This window comes from Monodon monoceros, unplaced genomic scaffold, assembly GCF_005190385.1.
Source record: "Monodon monoceros isolate NGI ecotype Baffin Bay Population unplaced genomic scaffold, NGI_Narwhal_1 Super_Scaffold_5, whole genome shotgun sequence".
Taxonomy (NCBI): Eukaryota; Metazoa; Chordata; class Mammalia; order Artiodactyla; family Monodontidae; genus Monodon; species Monodon monoceros.
In genome coordinates, this window is record NW_021703782.1 from 10,888,165 (window position 1) to 10,902,826 (window position 14,662).

Below are 14,662 nucleotides of genomic sequence, written 5' to 3' on the forward strand. Positions count from 1 at the left end.
GGCTTTACTTTGTTGAATCTGCTTCTATGTCTTTATTACCACTATTCCTCTTTGGTCATTTATTTATTCACTCAGTAAATACTCTATACGCTTTAACAAAGGCTAACAGACATCAGTGTTATTCACTGACTTGGAAGATAGCAAGTTCTTCATTGCTGGGTTTTTTTCTGAGGCTGGAATTTGTGGAGGAAAATGATCAGCTGGTGTGGTAATCCAGATGACCTTTAAGATGCCACCCGACCTTGAGATGGCAAGCTTCTGCGATTAACTGATGTATTGAGCAGATCAAATATAAAAGCTAGAAATAGGCTCTCTCTTCCCTAAGCATCTCTGATGAAATGATTTGGAAGAAAAGACACTTTCATTTCCTCAATCAAGAGACTTTCTTTGGGGTGTTGACAGTTATGGGAGCGCAATGACTCCCCTTGGGATTGTGCCAGATGGTGGAGAAGTGTGGGGTGAAATCGAAGCAGGTTTTATGGAGAAGGTGGGGCTTGTGAAAAGAATAGAATGGGGGTGAGAAGTTGAAAACCAGCTGCAGTAGGAAGATGGACAAAGAAATCAGCCCACATCACCTTGACTTCAATGGAACCAGGATTCAGGATGTGGGCAGAAGAGGCTGACTTGAGTTGGGGTATGGGGCGCAGGATGGTCTGGACATTGCAGCAATACAAGCACAGTGAGGATATTGGCGTCTGAGCCCTTTACATATGCAATATTTTTTGTACAGGTTTCCCTGTGAACTCCATTCACCCAGACCCACTTTACAAACAGGGACATCAGCCCGCAGACACCCACCCCCATCCCCGAACCTGCCAATCCGGCCACTTAGAGGATCAAAGGGTCCAGGACTCTTTCTCTTTCAATAGCCTTCTAACAAGAGGTGGAAGTTTAATCACTGTCAAATACCTGGAAGAATTTCTCCTTTGGTTTCCGGTGACAAATTAATGAAATTATCATCGTGGGCTAATTACAAGGGATGCAAATTTGAGGCATCTTGCGGGAATTTGTCCACTGTAGTCAATTCAGTCTCATTTGGACATTCTTCCAGAGGGTCCAGGATGTCTCTGGTTGGATCTTTATACGATGCAAGTTCAGCATGCCTGGACTTCTATTTCTTTTCCCCCTGTTCTCACTAATGGGGGAAAAAAACCACGCTTTTATTTAGTGCCTTTGGTTGAAAGGTGAAAGAGATTATAACCTTGGGATTTGTGCATGTGATATCAGTTGGAAGGAGAGGTGAGTGAAGCTGCACACAGAGGAACCTCTTAGAACCTTGGATCTAAGAGGTGAGCCTGGCTTTGGGGTAGGGGACCTGTACCTTGTCGCCACCTGTCTGCCACAGACCTCAGTCGTGATCGTGGCTGAGCAATGACAATCATGGTGCTAAGATCTATAAAACACAGTCGAGTACTGGCTGAGTTGCCCATACAAAGTTACCCTTCTAGTTGGCACCACTGAGTAGCACTTGAACATGTTATAGTTTAGAAGCTGAAGGTGTGAGCTTGAATCCCGACTTCATAGCTTTTTAACTATGTGGCTTGGGCAAATCAGTCAACTTTTGTGAACATCAGCATTTTTTAAATTTAAATAAAAGAGATAATAATAACCCTTCCCCATACCTTCCTAGGGGTGATGGGAGGCGCAAATGAGGTCAAAGGTGTGAGGCACGAAGGTTCACTTGTGTCAAAGATACATCATCCTAAGAACGCTTTCCTGGGCTCACTCAGGCTTGGCAGTCAGAGGGAGCCACGCGGAATCCCCAGGGAGCTCCGCAGTGCCAGCTCCCCAGGCCCTGCTGGGGAAGCGGTCCGAGGTTCAACCCACAGCCAAGGCCCGGCCTGCCCTCCTTCTGATGTCCAGTGGCAGCCGGACCCCTCCTCTGAAGCCATGGGCCCCTCCCGCCCTGCACTCCCGTCCACGACAAAGCTCGGGCTGTGGTGGCTTCTTCTGATCCTGGCAGGTGAGTGGGGATGGTCCCTAGGGCATACTGTCACACCTGTGAGCTCACACATGCCTCAGGGGGGAAACTCCTGCAAGTGGGCTGGTGGCAACCACCACAGCCGCAGGGGATGGAGCTGTTCCACCGTGGGAAGGTGGGGGGGCGATCGCTGCGTCCCCTGAACCTCCCCGAGTCGCAGTGCTCCCCATCTGCAAAATGCCAACTGCACTGTGACCCTCCCAGGGCTATTGTGTGGTGACCTGGAATGAGAGCCTGTGACTAGCGCCTGGGATACCGCTGGCACACGGCAGCTGTTCTTACCGATGTTCTGAATTTTAGAGCAGTAGTTCTCAACCTGCTCAGGCAGGAGAACCCTGAAGAGGTGAAGCTGTTTGCAGAACACGGTGAAATCAGACACGGATGATCCCATCAGACAACTGGGGACACTCTGCCCAGCTGATGAGAAGGAGCAAATACCTGTGGTTTGAGGATAAACAGCAAGATGCTCCAAATGGAAGAGAATTTCATGGTTGGCATTAGTGGTTCATTACAAGAGGATGGGAGTGAAAGTTCCCGGGGCCAGGTTCACGGTGACACGTGAAGCCCTTCCCCCTGCAGCTCACCCCACACAATCGGGCTTCTCCCCCACGTTGCTGTCCCTTGGGGCTCCCCAGTTCCAGGCTGGATCTCATCCCCTGTCTGACTTCTTCTCACTGCTCTGCACCCCTCTCAGCACTTGTTTTCGCCCCTTATCCATCAGTCACAGAGAAACTGACATTTCTTGAGCACCAACCATGTGCTGGTTGCTTTGTAAGCTCTAACACACATGATTATATTTCCTCCTCGATAGTGTTTTGAAATAGGTTCTGGATTAGTGCGCCCATTTTGCAGATGAGGAAACTGAGGCTCAGTGAGGTTAAGTGGCTCTGACTGGACAGGAGAGGGAGCCAAGCGCCCAGCACCACAGACTCCCGGAGACCCCTCTCTCCCCTCCTGTCCCACAGCATCCGTGCAGCAGGCCTCCCCCACCCAAGCCGAGGATCGCCTCTTCCAACACCTCTTTAGGGGCTACAACCGCTGGGCGAGGCCGGTGCCCAACACCTCGGACGTGGTGATCGTGCACTTCGGGCTGTCCATTGCCCAGCTCATCGACGTGGTGCGTCTGTCCTACCATCCTTTGCCCCCTTGGGATCGGCCCCAGACATGGGTCTCTTTCTGGGGCTCCTCGTCCCTCCCCAGCCCCAGCCCTCCCAACCCACCTCAGTCAGAGCATCACCCCTCAGAGCCTGGGGATGCTGCATCTCCCTCCCGCTCTCAGCCCTGAAACCCCTCCTGGGAGGGCGCTGACCGGCAGCGTTGGGTTTTCTAAATGCCCTGCCCTGCTTGTTCCACTTGACATAAGCCCAGAGGACCCCGTGGAGATAATCTGAGTGAGGGTGGCAGTGTCAGGAGGGGTGGTGGGTTGGCTGGGCTTGCAGTGTCACCTAACAGGTTCTCTGGTGAGTGGGGGGCCTGAATAAGCCCCTCCCACTCTACCTTGTTTTCTGGGGCTCGTTCATCACTCTCATTGCTTTCTTTCCCGCTACTGGCCAGGATGAGAAGAACCAAATGATGACCACCAACGTCTGGCTAAAGCAGGTGAAGGCCCCTCCCCTGGGCAAGACAGGAGCGGGGTGGGAACCCACAGACCCCAGTGCCTCCCAGGACTCTTCCACTAGAAGCATGATTCCGAATTTACCTTTTGCCTGAGTTGCCACTCGGGATGTTCCCAAGGCCAGCCGACTGCAGACTGCTTCTCGTGAGGGGCTGTGCTCTTGTGTGGCCAGGCTCTGCCCAGCACCTGAGAATGCCTCCTACAAGAGCCACGTGGTCCCCTTTAGGACTGGGCATTGCCTACGTCCCTGCTACCGTTTGCAGATCAGCTCACTGAGTCATCACTGAAAGCCATGCAAGGTTTAGTTCTGCCATTTTATAGCTGAGGGCAGAAGCAGAGGGCAGCTGGGCTGGACAAGGGCGGCCCAGGTGTGCCCCACTCAGAGCCCCAGGCTCCTTCTGCAGGAGAATGCTCAGTGCTCTGTGTCTACGCTGCCTAACAAGCTACCCCAAAACTCACTGGCTTAAAACAACTGACAGTTTATTACATCTTTAGTTTTTATGGCTAGGAGTTTTAGTGGTTTCTTCTCCTTTGCACAGGGACTCCTGGGGTTACTTGGTGGCATTTGGCTGGTGGCTGGTCTGCTCTGGAGGGTCCAAGATGGTTTCACTTACAGGTTCATCCCTCAGCAGAGATGTCTGGAAGGCTCTGGAAGGTTCTGTAAGCCAGGCCCAGCTGGGCTCTTCTCCAGGCACTTTCAGGGTCTCTCTGCCTGTTCTCTCCAGTAGGAGAGTTCGGACTCCTCACCTGATGGCCCAGGGACCCCAAAGCGAGGGTCCCAAGAGACAGGAAATGAAGTTGCTGTCTCTTAACCAGAAACTGGCTCAGCATCAGTCCTGGCCAGGGGATGGGTAGCCCTCTTTGATGTGCCATTCTTGGGGCAGAACTTGGGGACACAGGCTTTATAACAGCCTGAATATATTCTCTCCTCTTTACAGGTGAGGTGCAGAGCCATGAAGGGACTTGGGAAGCCATAGCAGTGCAAGGGTCAGACCTAGAACCTGGGTGGCCATAATTGTCCCCATAGGCCAGTTACCTAGGCTTCAGGGACTGGAGTAGGGAGGAGAGGAAGGAGCCCTGGAGCAGGAGTCAGGCCAACCAGCACCGCCTCTGATTAGCCTGTGATACCATGCAAGTTAGTCTCAGAACCTCACTTTGCTCATCTGTAAAATGGGGCTAATATAATCTATTGTCGACTAATATAACACAACTTGGTGTAGATGCCCCCCAAATGTTGGTTGAGCCTGAAAACTTAACAGACAATGGACTGGGAGGAGGGGGTACATTTATGAAGACCAATCCCTTTCAAAATTATTCCTCAATGTCCTGAGAAATCCTGACAATTTTAGCAACACTTTTATCTTTCCTACTTTGCAAGTCTGGCCCCTCTCTCTGCCTAAGCCTTCCCCTACAGAAAAGCAATCAGCACCACTGCTGCGCCAGCATCTTCCCAGGTGTAGTTTCGGTACCAACGGCAGTTTTGTGAGATGATTTTAATTGGCTCGCAAACCCTTTTTTTAAATAGTCATATACTTATATTTTAGTGGATGGTTTCAAGTGCTGTGGGTTTTCCAGTTATTTCAGTGATGTAAAATTCAAAAATTTATGTAGGTTTAAAAATAATGAACTAATTTAAAGGAAAATACTAAGTAAATGCTAATATAGGCATTGCAAATATATTGGCAAAAATTACGAAACTGGGACTTGAGTGCTTGAAGTTTGTGAACCATTGAGCTGGATCAGTGCTTTTCCTCTCATGTGCCTGCTTCCTGCAAACACTCCTGTTTCCCTTACTTCTTCCTGGATCCCTAGCCAGTTGATGTGTTTGTGTAAATGTTACATGACTATCCTTAGAGGGGAAAAGGCACCACGCATGGGAGACTTTTCAAGGGCACATCACTGCCCTATTTTAGTGCAAATGCACAAAAGCAAAATGGCCCCTAGAATTAGGGCAAGTTTGGAGACAGGGAAGGCTGGGTTCAAGCCCCAGTGCTGCCACTTATTGACAGCGTACCCTCTAAGCCTCACTTGAGAAAACAGATTCGCTTGGACCAGCCGGTGGAAACAGGGCTCCTAGGGGGCGCTCTAGCGCACAGTTGGAAATCCACTGGGTGACTCCCCTTTCTCAGCTGTAACTCTGATAAAGGCGTTGTTTTACCCCTCTTGTCCTCAGTTTCCTTATCTGTTAGATGGGGAAATACTTCCACCTGTTCTGCACTCTTTGCCCGGCTGTCCCATTGAGGGTCTTCCTAGACAGAGGGTGTGAAAAACCTTTGTAAACTGCAATGCAGTAAAAAATGTTACTACGAATGAGTGAGGCTGCTTGCCGGGGTCGTCCAGCTAGGGAGTGACAGAACAGAGGCGGGACTAGGGTGACCCGTCCTCCAGATGTGCCCGGGACTTTGAGTACAAGAGAGGGGACAAAGCGAGGGCTAGATTATTTTAGACTGGACTCCCCGTTCCCATCTCAGGGCCCTTTCCCGGCATCGCGGCCCTTTCTATTCTGTGGGGCTAGGTGAGGAGCTCCGGGTGCTCCAGAATCCGGCTGCTGGGCGTCCCCAGACTGCCCTAGGTTTGCTCCGAGGCTCCCTCTCCCGGCAGGGCTGCTGACCTGACTCCCCTCCCCACGCACAGGAGTGGAACGACTACAAGCTGCGCTGGAACCCGGCCGAGTTCGGCAACATCACATCCCTCCGGGTCCCTTCGGAAATGATCTGGATCCCCGACATCGTCCTCTACAACAAGTAGGAAACGGCTGGGATTGTGGAGGCCCCTTGGGACCCCTGAGACAGGGGGTTCCCTGCAAAGGGCGGGTAACTTGAGGCTAGGCTGGGTTGGACTTGGGAAGTGCGCCCCCTTGTGTCCAAGCTGCGTGACCTTCCTTTCAACTCCTGCTTTGCTCATCCTCACCTCACCACATTTTCTCTTGATTCTCTTATTTCTTTCATCTTGTTCTCTCACTCATACACCCAAAATTTATTGAGCACCTACTGCATATCAGTGCCTGAGTTGTGCTACTGGGACACAGCTGTGCCAACACTGAGCATTATTTGAAAAATATGATTGGTGCAGGCTGTGAAAAAAGTGCCTAAGTGTTGGGAGTTTTGCAGGATGGCATTATTGTTGGAACAGGTAAGCAGCATCCCAGGGTTACAACTTTGAAGGGATCAAGCATGGGTGTTTTAAAAAATATTATTTATAGTTGCCCTGTATTCAAAACCAAAGAGGACCAATCTTTGAACATAATGACTAGAAGTTAGTAAAAGGCAGGGGAAACTAAAGAGAGCCCCAGAGGACCAAGTCGGTTTTTTTTTTAATAGAAGATATAAAGAGCTATAATTTCATTCATGTTTGGCATCAGGTAATTCTTCATTTAGAAATGAAGAACTTAAAAGATATTTGGCATGATGTTTGTCTAAAAATATTTTCTGAAGTGGGACTCTAGGGACCACTAGTTCCTGGGGATATGAATAGGTATGAAAAATAGTTCTGTGGTTAAATAATTTTAAATAACATTGTATGTCGTTAAAACCCTTTCTGCACCCCAACCCCAGTCCTTTGGAAAATGTCATTTTAAATGTTGTTAGAACTTGTACAGACAAGAAACCCCTTTAGCCCAGCATTTCCCAATTCATTTGACCCACATTTAGAAAAGCTATTTTTAAACAATAGAATAAAGGGAAACAGATCCACTTCTGAAGTTAGGTGTCTCCAGATAGGTCAGAGGCGGGTGACAGTGATCCCTTTACACTGCCCTGTCCTGGTCAAAGCCCTGTCATCTGAGCCATCTCTGTAAACACACATTCAGCATGAACTACCTGCAAGGTCTAACATTGCCACTGGACTCACGGACCCCTCACCCCGTATCTGCACCCAGGATCCCTCTAGTTTCTGCTTCCTGTGCACCTGGCAGAGAGCAGAAACAAAGTCCTAGCATCAGATAGGACCCAGAGTTTTAGGATTGCCAATAAGGCTTTGTCCAGTGTTACTTGATTATAACAGGAAATTCTTTTGATAGGACAAAAGTTCAAACCAAATTCTTGCAGACATTTAAAGAAGGGTATCTCCTCCACCCACTCCACTTCAGGTTAAGAAGACCCGGGGAATTGCTTCTTTCCTTCCTCAAAATGGGGGCACATGTTTCCATCTAGTGGTGCTTCTGTATGATGACAAAAATGCTTTAAAAAAATTTTTTTTTAAACTTTTGCCCTGATCTGTTTGTAACTCCCTTTCAAAGTTCTGATTTCCAACGTGCCTAACTCTCTATCCTGGAACTACTTCAAGGGAAAGAAGTCTCTCTTCCTGTGTATTCTTTTTCTTTTTTTAAATTTTATTTATTTTCGGTTGCGTTGGGTCTTCGCTGCTGCGCGTGGGCCTTCTCTAGATGCAGTGAGCAGGGACTTCTCATTGCGGTGGTTTCTCTTGTTGGGGAGCACGGGGTCCAGGCACGCAGGCTTCAGTAGTCGTGGCACGTGGGCTCAGTAGATGTGGCTCACAGGCTTAGTTGCTCCCTGGCATGTGGGATCTTCCCGGACCAGGGCTTGAACCTGTGTCGCTTGCATTGGCAGGTGGATTCTTAACCACTGCGCCACGAGGGAAGTCCCTCTTCCTGTGTATTCTTCTGGTTCCCCTGTCTTTAGGATTGATCGTGGGAACTGGATAGGGAGGGAAGGCGGGGGCTAAGAGCTCACTGCGCCACCTCGCAGGGGGAAATCAGACTCAGGCCCGAGTGGTCACCGCTGTTCCAGTGTCCTCTGTATCCTCATGGGCCCTAGATGCCTTAAGGGCTCTCACGACGCCCACTCGGGCCCCGCCCTCACTCACGCCCCGCCCCCAGCTCGGCCCAGCAGCTCCTCCAGTCCAAGCACACACTGTGAGTTTTATCCTTTCCCTCCTCTGTTCTTTGTTCTGCGGATGCTCTGCTGGTCTGCTCTCCACCCCCAGCTTTCTGCCAAATCCTACCATCCATCAAGGCTTTGCTGAAATGGCAGTGTGCATGGTGACCCTGCTCACGGGAAGCGGGTTCCCCCCAGTAGTTATAATGCTGTTGCCAAACCGCCTGCCTGGCGTTGTAGGTGTTCAGGCCTGCTTCTCAGTTCCTCGTGGTTCCCTAAGGGCAGGCATGAGTCTCCCCTCCACCAACAGCTCCTGCAGAGGCCCCAGTGGGCGCGGCTGGCTCAGAAATGCGTGTTGAAGGAAGACGGATGGCGTCTTCCTTCACCAGCAAAGATATCAGGTGTCTTCTGAGAAGGGAAGTAAAAACCTCAGGTGTAAATGACATGACCCCCAGCAGAGGGGCTTAGTCACCATCTGCAGGGGTGGGGGGTGGAGGAGAGAAAAAATACTCATGTGAACAATCACTTTAAAATGTTAAACGTGTACAGACAGGCCATCAAACTACAAATATACCACATGATCACAAAAGCGTAAAAATGCTGTATGTGTTATCTAGATGACAATCAGATATACATGAGATATAGATATATCTCATATGTGTATAGATATAGATCTATAACATCAAAGCGTTAATAGTGGTTATTTTTAAAATTCTTGGTACTTTCCTATATTCTTAAAAATTCCTACTTTTGTAATTAAAAAATGGTGTCTGAAAGACAACTCAGGTAGCTCTAGATGTCTGTGTGCCGGGGAGTCTTACCTGCACAAATCCCCACAACTTGGCCCGGTCCGGCTGTGTTATTGGGGTCCCCCTGCTGAGTGTTACCTTGGAGCAGTCTGGCTTGGGTGCCCGGGGTGCGCAGGGTCCCCCCAACGCCTCTCCTCTCCGCAGTGCAGATGGGGAGTTCGTGGTGACCCACATGACCAAGGCCCACCTCTACTCCTCGGGCACCGTGCACTGGGTACCGCCCGCCATCTACAAGAGCTCCTGCAGCATTGACGTCACTTTCTTCCCCTTCGACCAGCAGAACTGCAAGATGAAGTTCGGCTCCTGGTCATACGACAAGGCCAAGATCGACCTGGTGCCGATGCAGCAGGCGGTAGACCTCAAGGACTACTGGGAGAGCGGCGAGTGGGCCATCATCAACGCCACGGGCACCTACAACACCAAGAAGTATGACTGCTGTGCCGAGATCTACCCCGACGTCACCTACTACTTCGTCATCCGGCGCCTGCCGCTCTTCTACACCATCAACCTCATCACCCCCTGCCTGCTCATCTCCTGCCTCACGGTGCTCGTCTTCCACCTGCCCTCCGAGTGCGGCGAGAAGATCACGCTCTGCATCTCCGTGCTGCTCTCGCTCACCGTCTTCATGCTGCTCATCACCGAGATCATCCCGTCCACCTCGCTGGTCATCCCGCTTATCAGCGAGTACCTGCTCTTCACCATGATCTTCGTCACCCTGTCCATCGTCATTACCGTCTTCGTCCTCAACGTGCACCACCGCTCCGCCAGCACCCACAACATGCCCCACTGGGTGCGGGTGGCCTTTCTAGGCTGCGTGTCCCGGTGGCTTCTGATAAGCCGGCCCCTGCCACCCTTGGAGCTCCGCGACCCCCCAGATCTGAAGCTCTGCCCCTCCTACCGCTGGCTGGAGACCAACGTGGATGCGGAGGGGACGGACGAGGAGAAGGAAGGCAGATGGGCACACGCGGGTCACTCGTCCCCCTTCACAGGCGTCCCTTACAGCCATGGGGGTCTGCACCCAGGGGCCTCGGGTCCCAAGGCGGAGACCCAGTTGCCGGAGGGTGGGCCCCTGCTGTCACCTCGCACACAGAAAGCACTGGAGGGCGTGTGCTATATTGCTGATCACCTGCGGGCCCGGGATGCAGACTCCTCAGTGAGTGGGGGCTGGGGGTGGGGCCCGTCCCCTGGGTGACTCCACCGGCCTAGTAGGGAGCCATCCCTCCAGGGTGTTAGCTTGGGTCAACCCAGGCTCCTCCATGAGGACCCATCTCCCTTAGTCATGGCCTTGGAGTCTGGAATGAATTGTGGTGGAGAATGTCTAGCTGGCAGCTCTGAAGACGTTTATTGGGTAGGAGGCAGAACAGCAGTAAGAATGTCCCCGCTCAGCCTAACTGGGAGACACAGGACAGAGCTGGAGGGGGTCTCCCCACGCCATCCTCACACAGGCCATTTCCCACCATTGCCCGTAGGCGGGGTGGGGGGGAACTCATCAGGAGACCCCGAACAATCCAGCCTCCCGCTTTGTCCTGACGGGCCCCTCCTTCTTGTCCTGGCCTCTGGGCATTTTGTGAACTTCACTGTTCACTCAAGAACACTGAGGAAGCTTGGATGGGCCTGTGGGCTCCCCTCCCCCGCCCCCTGCTGTGTCCTGCATTATTAGGTAAGGAAGCCACTGCCCAGGGTCACAGAATCCTTCTTATCAACTTAGGGAATGATGAAAGGCCAGGAGGTTATTACTGGGTGGCCTTGCTGAGTAGATAAGACAAATTAATTGTTATCTAATCCGGGAGCAGCTAGGACTCCAGATCCACTTGCCTGGGCTGTAAGCCCCAATTCCACAAAGCGCCTACCCCGCTGCAAACACCGCCCAGCCCTTCCCTGGGCCACACCTACCCTCACCTATCCCACCAGCAGGTGGGTGAGTGGGTCGGGAGGCAACTTGCGGGCACAAAGTCTTCACCATTTTGTAACTTCTGAGCGTTGCGTTTAAATCACTGCAGCCCCCCTGGGAGGGTCCATGCCCCTGGGTGACTCTAGAACCTTCTGTGTCCCTCCAGCCTCCCTTACCGGGAAGTTGAGAGCCTATGGAAAGGCTCTGGGCTATTATCACAGGGGTGGTATAGGACGGAAATAGCTAGGAGAGGGCTGTTTGAGTCTTGAGATATCCCTGTTCACCCGCCCCCCTCCCACCTCGCTCCTTAGCTCCCAAGGTCTCAGTGGCGTCACCGCTGTCCCCAGTGCCATTCTTACAGGGGCTGAGCATGGGCGGGACACCTCCCCTTTCCCAAGTCATCAGTCACTGTGCACCCATCTCCCCTGCAGGTGAAGGAAGACTGGAGGTATGTGGCCATGGTCATCGATAGGATATTCCTCTGGTTGTTTATCCTCGTTTGCTTCCTGGGGACCGTCGGACTCTTTCTCCCTCCGTTCCTAGCTGGAATGATCTGATGCCACATCGCCTGCTTTGGCCCAGACGTGGCATAGCTCATGGTCTTTAACGGCTGCCGCCTCTGGAGTATGCCTTCGGGGTCAACGCCACCCAACTACAGGTGCCTTTCCGTGGCGTCCGGACACGGAAGCCTTCTTGGGATGATTCACTTGACAGTATTGTACTTTGTGCTGAGAATCTGCCGGGCACGGAGCCCTGTTTGGATGCTGAAGAGCTGGGCCAAAAGGAACTTGCTCTGCAGAAGGTTAGGACGTGGTGATGACAACGTGAAGACGTATAAGATGCTCCTGGGATGCAGACTCTGAGGGATGCGGGTGGGGGGAACCCAGGGGTTGGGGAAGGGCCATGAGAGGAGGCTCAGACCTCAAAGGAGGGGTGCGTAGGGAGAGAGCGCCTCAGGGGCGTGGAAGGGCTATGAACAGCATTTGGGATTCAGGAACAGCCCGAAAAGGCAGGGGGGACAGCCAGGCTGAGGTGGGCTTGAGGATGGGGAACAGAGGGAGGAGGTTGGAAGGGGAAGAGAAGGAGGAGGGCCACAAGTGGGGCGGATGCAGGTAGCTGGGCCGTCCCACCCACCTGGAAGCTCTTGTGACAGCCCAGACTTCCCCTACCTTTAGCCCCAGCCTTCCCCGTGCAGACCCGCTCAGCACCAGCCGGCCCTCCGAGAGGTGTGGCCGCACTGAGAGTCCCCGTCTGCAGGGGCGCTATCTGTCCTTCAATGCGCGTGGACAAACCAGAAGGACACCCCCAGCCATTCCTGACCCAACTCAGGCCCGCGGTGCGCTCCCTCCCCCCCGCCCACACACAGGATGAGTGGTGGTCAAGCCCCAGGCATCCAGGACTTTTGCTCGGAGGAGCTGAGAGGAACGAGCTGGATGGCTTTGCACCCCGAGACGTTGCAGGACCCCTTCCCTTCCCAGCCTGCCCGCCCTTCTTACCCGAAGCCCCGCGATGTCTTCTGACCGGCTCTGTGCAGCCTGTCTTGCCCCCTGGAATCCCGCAGTCCCTCGCCCCAGCGCCGTCCAGCCCAAGGGCAGAACCTCGGCCCTAACAGATGCGGCACTGGGTCCTCCGGACAGGGTGGGGACTCTGGACGAGCAGCCAAGCAGGGCAAGCACCTAGTTCTCTTTGACCTTCAGAGTCCCCTCCTTCTAAGCTCCACTTGCTCTCCCTGACAGACCCCGGGGGACCCTGCCACAGCGGGCCCAGTCCTCCTGCCTCAGTTCTCTGCAAGACCCCCCCACTCAGAGGCCATTCTGGTTCCTTCTGCTCTGCCGATGCAGCTGCAACCTCCGCCGTCCTCCCCGCTGGCTCTCCTGGAGCAGTGGTTCTCCCAGACTTGACCTCCTGGTGCAGCGATGTTCCCTCTTGTTATTCCGTTTCCCACCCAACTGGCAAGTGAGTCAAGAGATCAAATAAAGCTGAAGGGCTGCTCAGTCAGCTGTGGGACCCCTCCCCAGCACCCCTGGGACCACCGCACCCCCTCAGAGCCCTGGGTATTTGATGGCAGCTGGGAGAGTGCCATTGGCATCCCTGTGTGGCCCCGGAGGGGCTGCCTGGGACCCCACTGGAAAGTCGCCCTTGGCTCAGGTGCGGGGGGCAAAGGCCTGGGGCAAGCGCCTGACCCCGCCGCCCTGGCATCACCGCGAGCCCTGGCATCACTGCGAGCCCCGGGGGGTTGAGCCCTGGCTTCAGCCTTTGATCTTCACCCAAAGTAAGCACAATCGATTCCTTCCAGGGCCGAGGCCCGAGGTCATCGTTACCGGCCCCGAAGGTCAAACAAACAAAACAATCAAACCACAAAGCAAATGGTACAATTTTAATTCCTCCACAAGTCAAATAGAAAGAAGGTAAAAGAGTGTTCTGCACAAACACAAGAACGGGAGGGAGGGCGTGGATGAGAAAGGGGGAGAGAAGACAAGTAAGAAAAGAGAAGGAAGGGGCCAGGGAGGGAAGAACGGAAAGGGGGCGAGGAATGCGGGTACAGTTTGGCCTCGTCTCTCCCCTTCTCCCCTCTTGGCGCGTGGACAACACAGCCTCCTGTGTCCCAACTCCCAGTAGCTTGTCCCTGGACTGTCCCAGGTCTCCCCTCAGGGGCACATACGGCTGTCAGTCCAGACCAAACTCACATTAAATAAATTCCACTATACACTGTACAAGAAAGTCAGGTCCATCCCTCATGGCACCAGCCGCCCGCCTAGCCAGAGAGAGCCCCTCCCGGCCCCTCCCTCTGTGCACGGCGTGGGGCGGGGCTCCGTGGGCGGGGGAGGAAAGAGAAGGAAGAGCTTGGTTCCCCAGTCAGCCCGCCCTTCACAGGACGCGTAAAGCCATCGTGGCCGCAAGGGGCCCCAGCGTGGTCCCCTCAGGCCAGGCAGCAGTGGCTGGCGGACAGCAGCCACGCTCCCTCTGAGCCCTCTTTGTCACCCCCTGCCGTCTGCAGCCCTGAGTCACCTCTGTCCAGCTGCGGCCTGAGCAGCACAGTCTGGGGGCGGGGTGGGGAGAGGGGACGTGCAAAATGGCAGGGGAAGGAGGACTCTCCTCGCCTGCCCCCCCCTCCCTGGGGGGACCCATAGGACCGAAGGTCAGGCAGGGGCCGGGGCAGGGAGGGACACGGCGGGCGGGGGCGGAGATGCAGGCGGGAGGCGTTGCCCTCTTCACTCTGCCAGCGGCTGGGCCAGGTTGGCCAGAACCTTGGCCTGGTCCACGGCGTCCAGCAGGTTCTTGGCATCCACAGCCAGCGTGTGGGAGGCGGTGAGCATCTGCCGTTTGCACTCCTCACTCAGGGAGGTCACGGCGTTTTGCTGCGCCAGTCGCATCTTATTGATGAGCTCCGCCAGGTCCTTGTTGAGCAGTTTCTGGGTCCCCTCGATCTGTAGGAAGAGCACACGGGAGGGGCTGGGACCCTGAGGGGCCGCGACGTGCAGGCCGGGAGGATGGGGAAGCCACACGGGAGTCCACCTGGCACTGGGGGGT

General features: G+C 53.8%; 2 protein-coding genes across 10 annotated transcripts in view; one reads left to right on the plus strand and one right to left on the minus strand.

The window, feature by feature from the left end:
- The first annotated feature begins 1,392 nt into the window (after positions 1-1,392).
- Positions 1,393-13,208, plus strand: CHRNA2 (cholinergic receptor nicotinic alpha 2 subunit). Of its 3 annotated transcripts, XM_029202894.1 has the most exons (6): positions 1,393-1,963; positions 2,947-3,098; positions 3,536-3,580; positions 6,231-6,340; positions 9,385-10,393; positions 11,563-13,208. In XM_029202894.1, the coding sequence occupies exons 1-6, from the start codon at positions 1,636-1,638 to the stop codon at positions 11,686-11,688; spliced, it is 1,770 nt and encodes a 589-aa protein (XP_029058727.1). In that variant the 5' UTR covers positions 1,393-1,635; the 3' UTR covers positions 11,689-13,208. The 3 variants fall into 3 exon arrangements, with proteins under 3 accessions (XP_029058727.1, XP_029058724.1, XP_029058725.1); XM_029202891.1 differs by lacking the exon at positions 1,393-1,963 and having other exon boundaries at positions 9,518-10,393; XM_029202892.1 differs by lacking the exons at positions 1,393-1,963; positions 2,947-3,098 and having other exon boundaries at positions 3,574-3,580; positions 9,521-10,393.
- A 285-nt stretch (positions 13,209-13,493) lies between these two features.
- The window catches only part of PTK2B (protein tyrosine kinase 2 beta), a 140,135-nt gene continuing 138,966 nt past the window's right edge, over positions 13,494-14,662 (minus strand). For 6 of the 7 annotated variants that reach the window (XM_029202887.1, XM_029202886.1, XM_029202885.1 and 3 more), the window contains one exon: positions 13,494-14,559. In XM_029202887.1, coding sequence (XP_029058720.1) covers positions 14,344-14,559 — 216 coding nt within the window. In that variant the 3' untranslated portion in view covers positions 13,494-14,343. The remainder of the gene's footprint in view (positions 14,560-14,662) is intronic. The other variant, XM_029202888.1, reaches the window with a different exon arrangement.

Bases quoted from the DNA above. Each gene is read 5' to 3' on its own strand.
- CHRNA2 (XM_029202894.1), top strand. From the start codon at position 1,636: ATGGGAGGCGCAAATGAGGTCAAAGGTGTGAGGCACGAAGGTTCACTT. The intron at 3,581-6,230 runs GTGAAGGCCCCT...CCCCACGCACAG, and splicing joins CCAACGTCTGGCTAAAGCAG to GAGTGGAACGACTACAAGCT. The intron at 10,394-11,562 runs GTGAGTGGGGGC...TCTCCCCTGCAG, and splicing joins CCCGGGATGCAGACTCCTCA to GTGAAGGAAGACTGGAGGTA.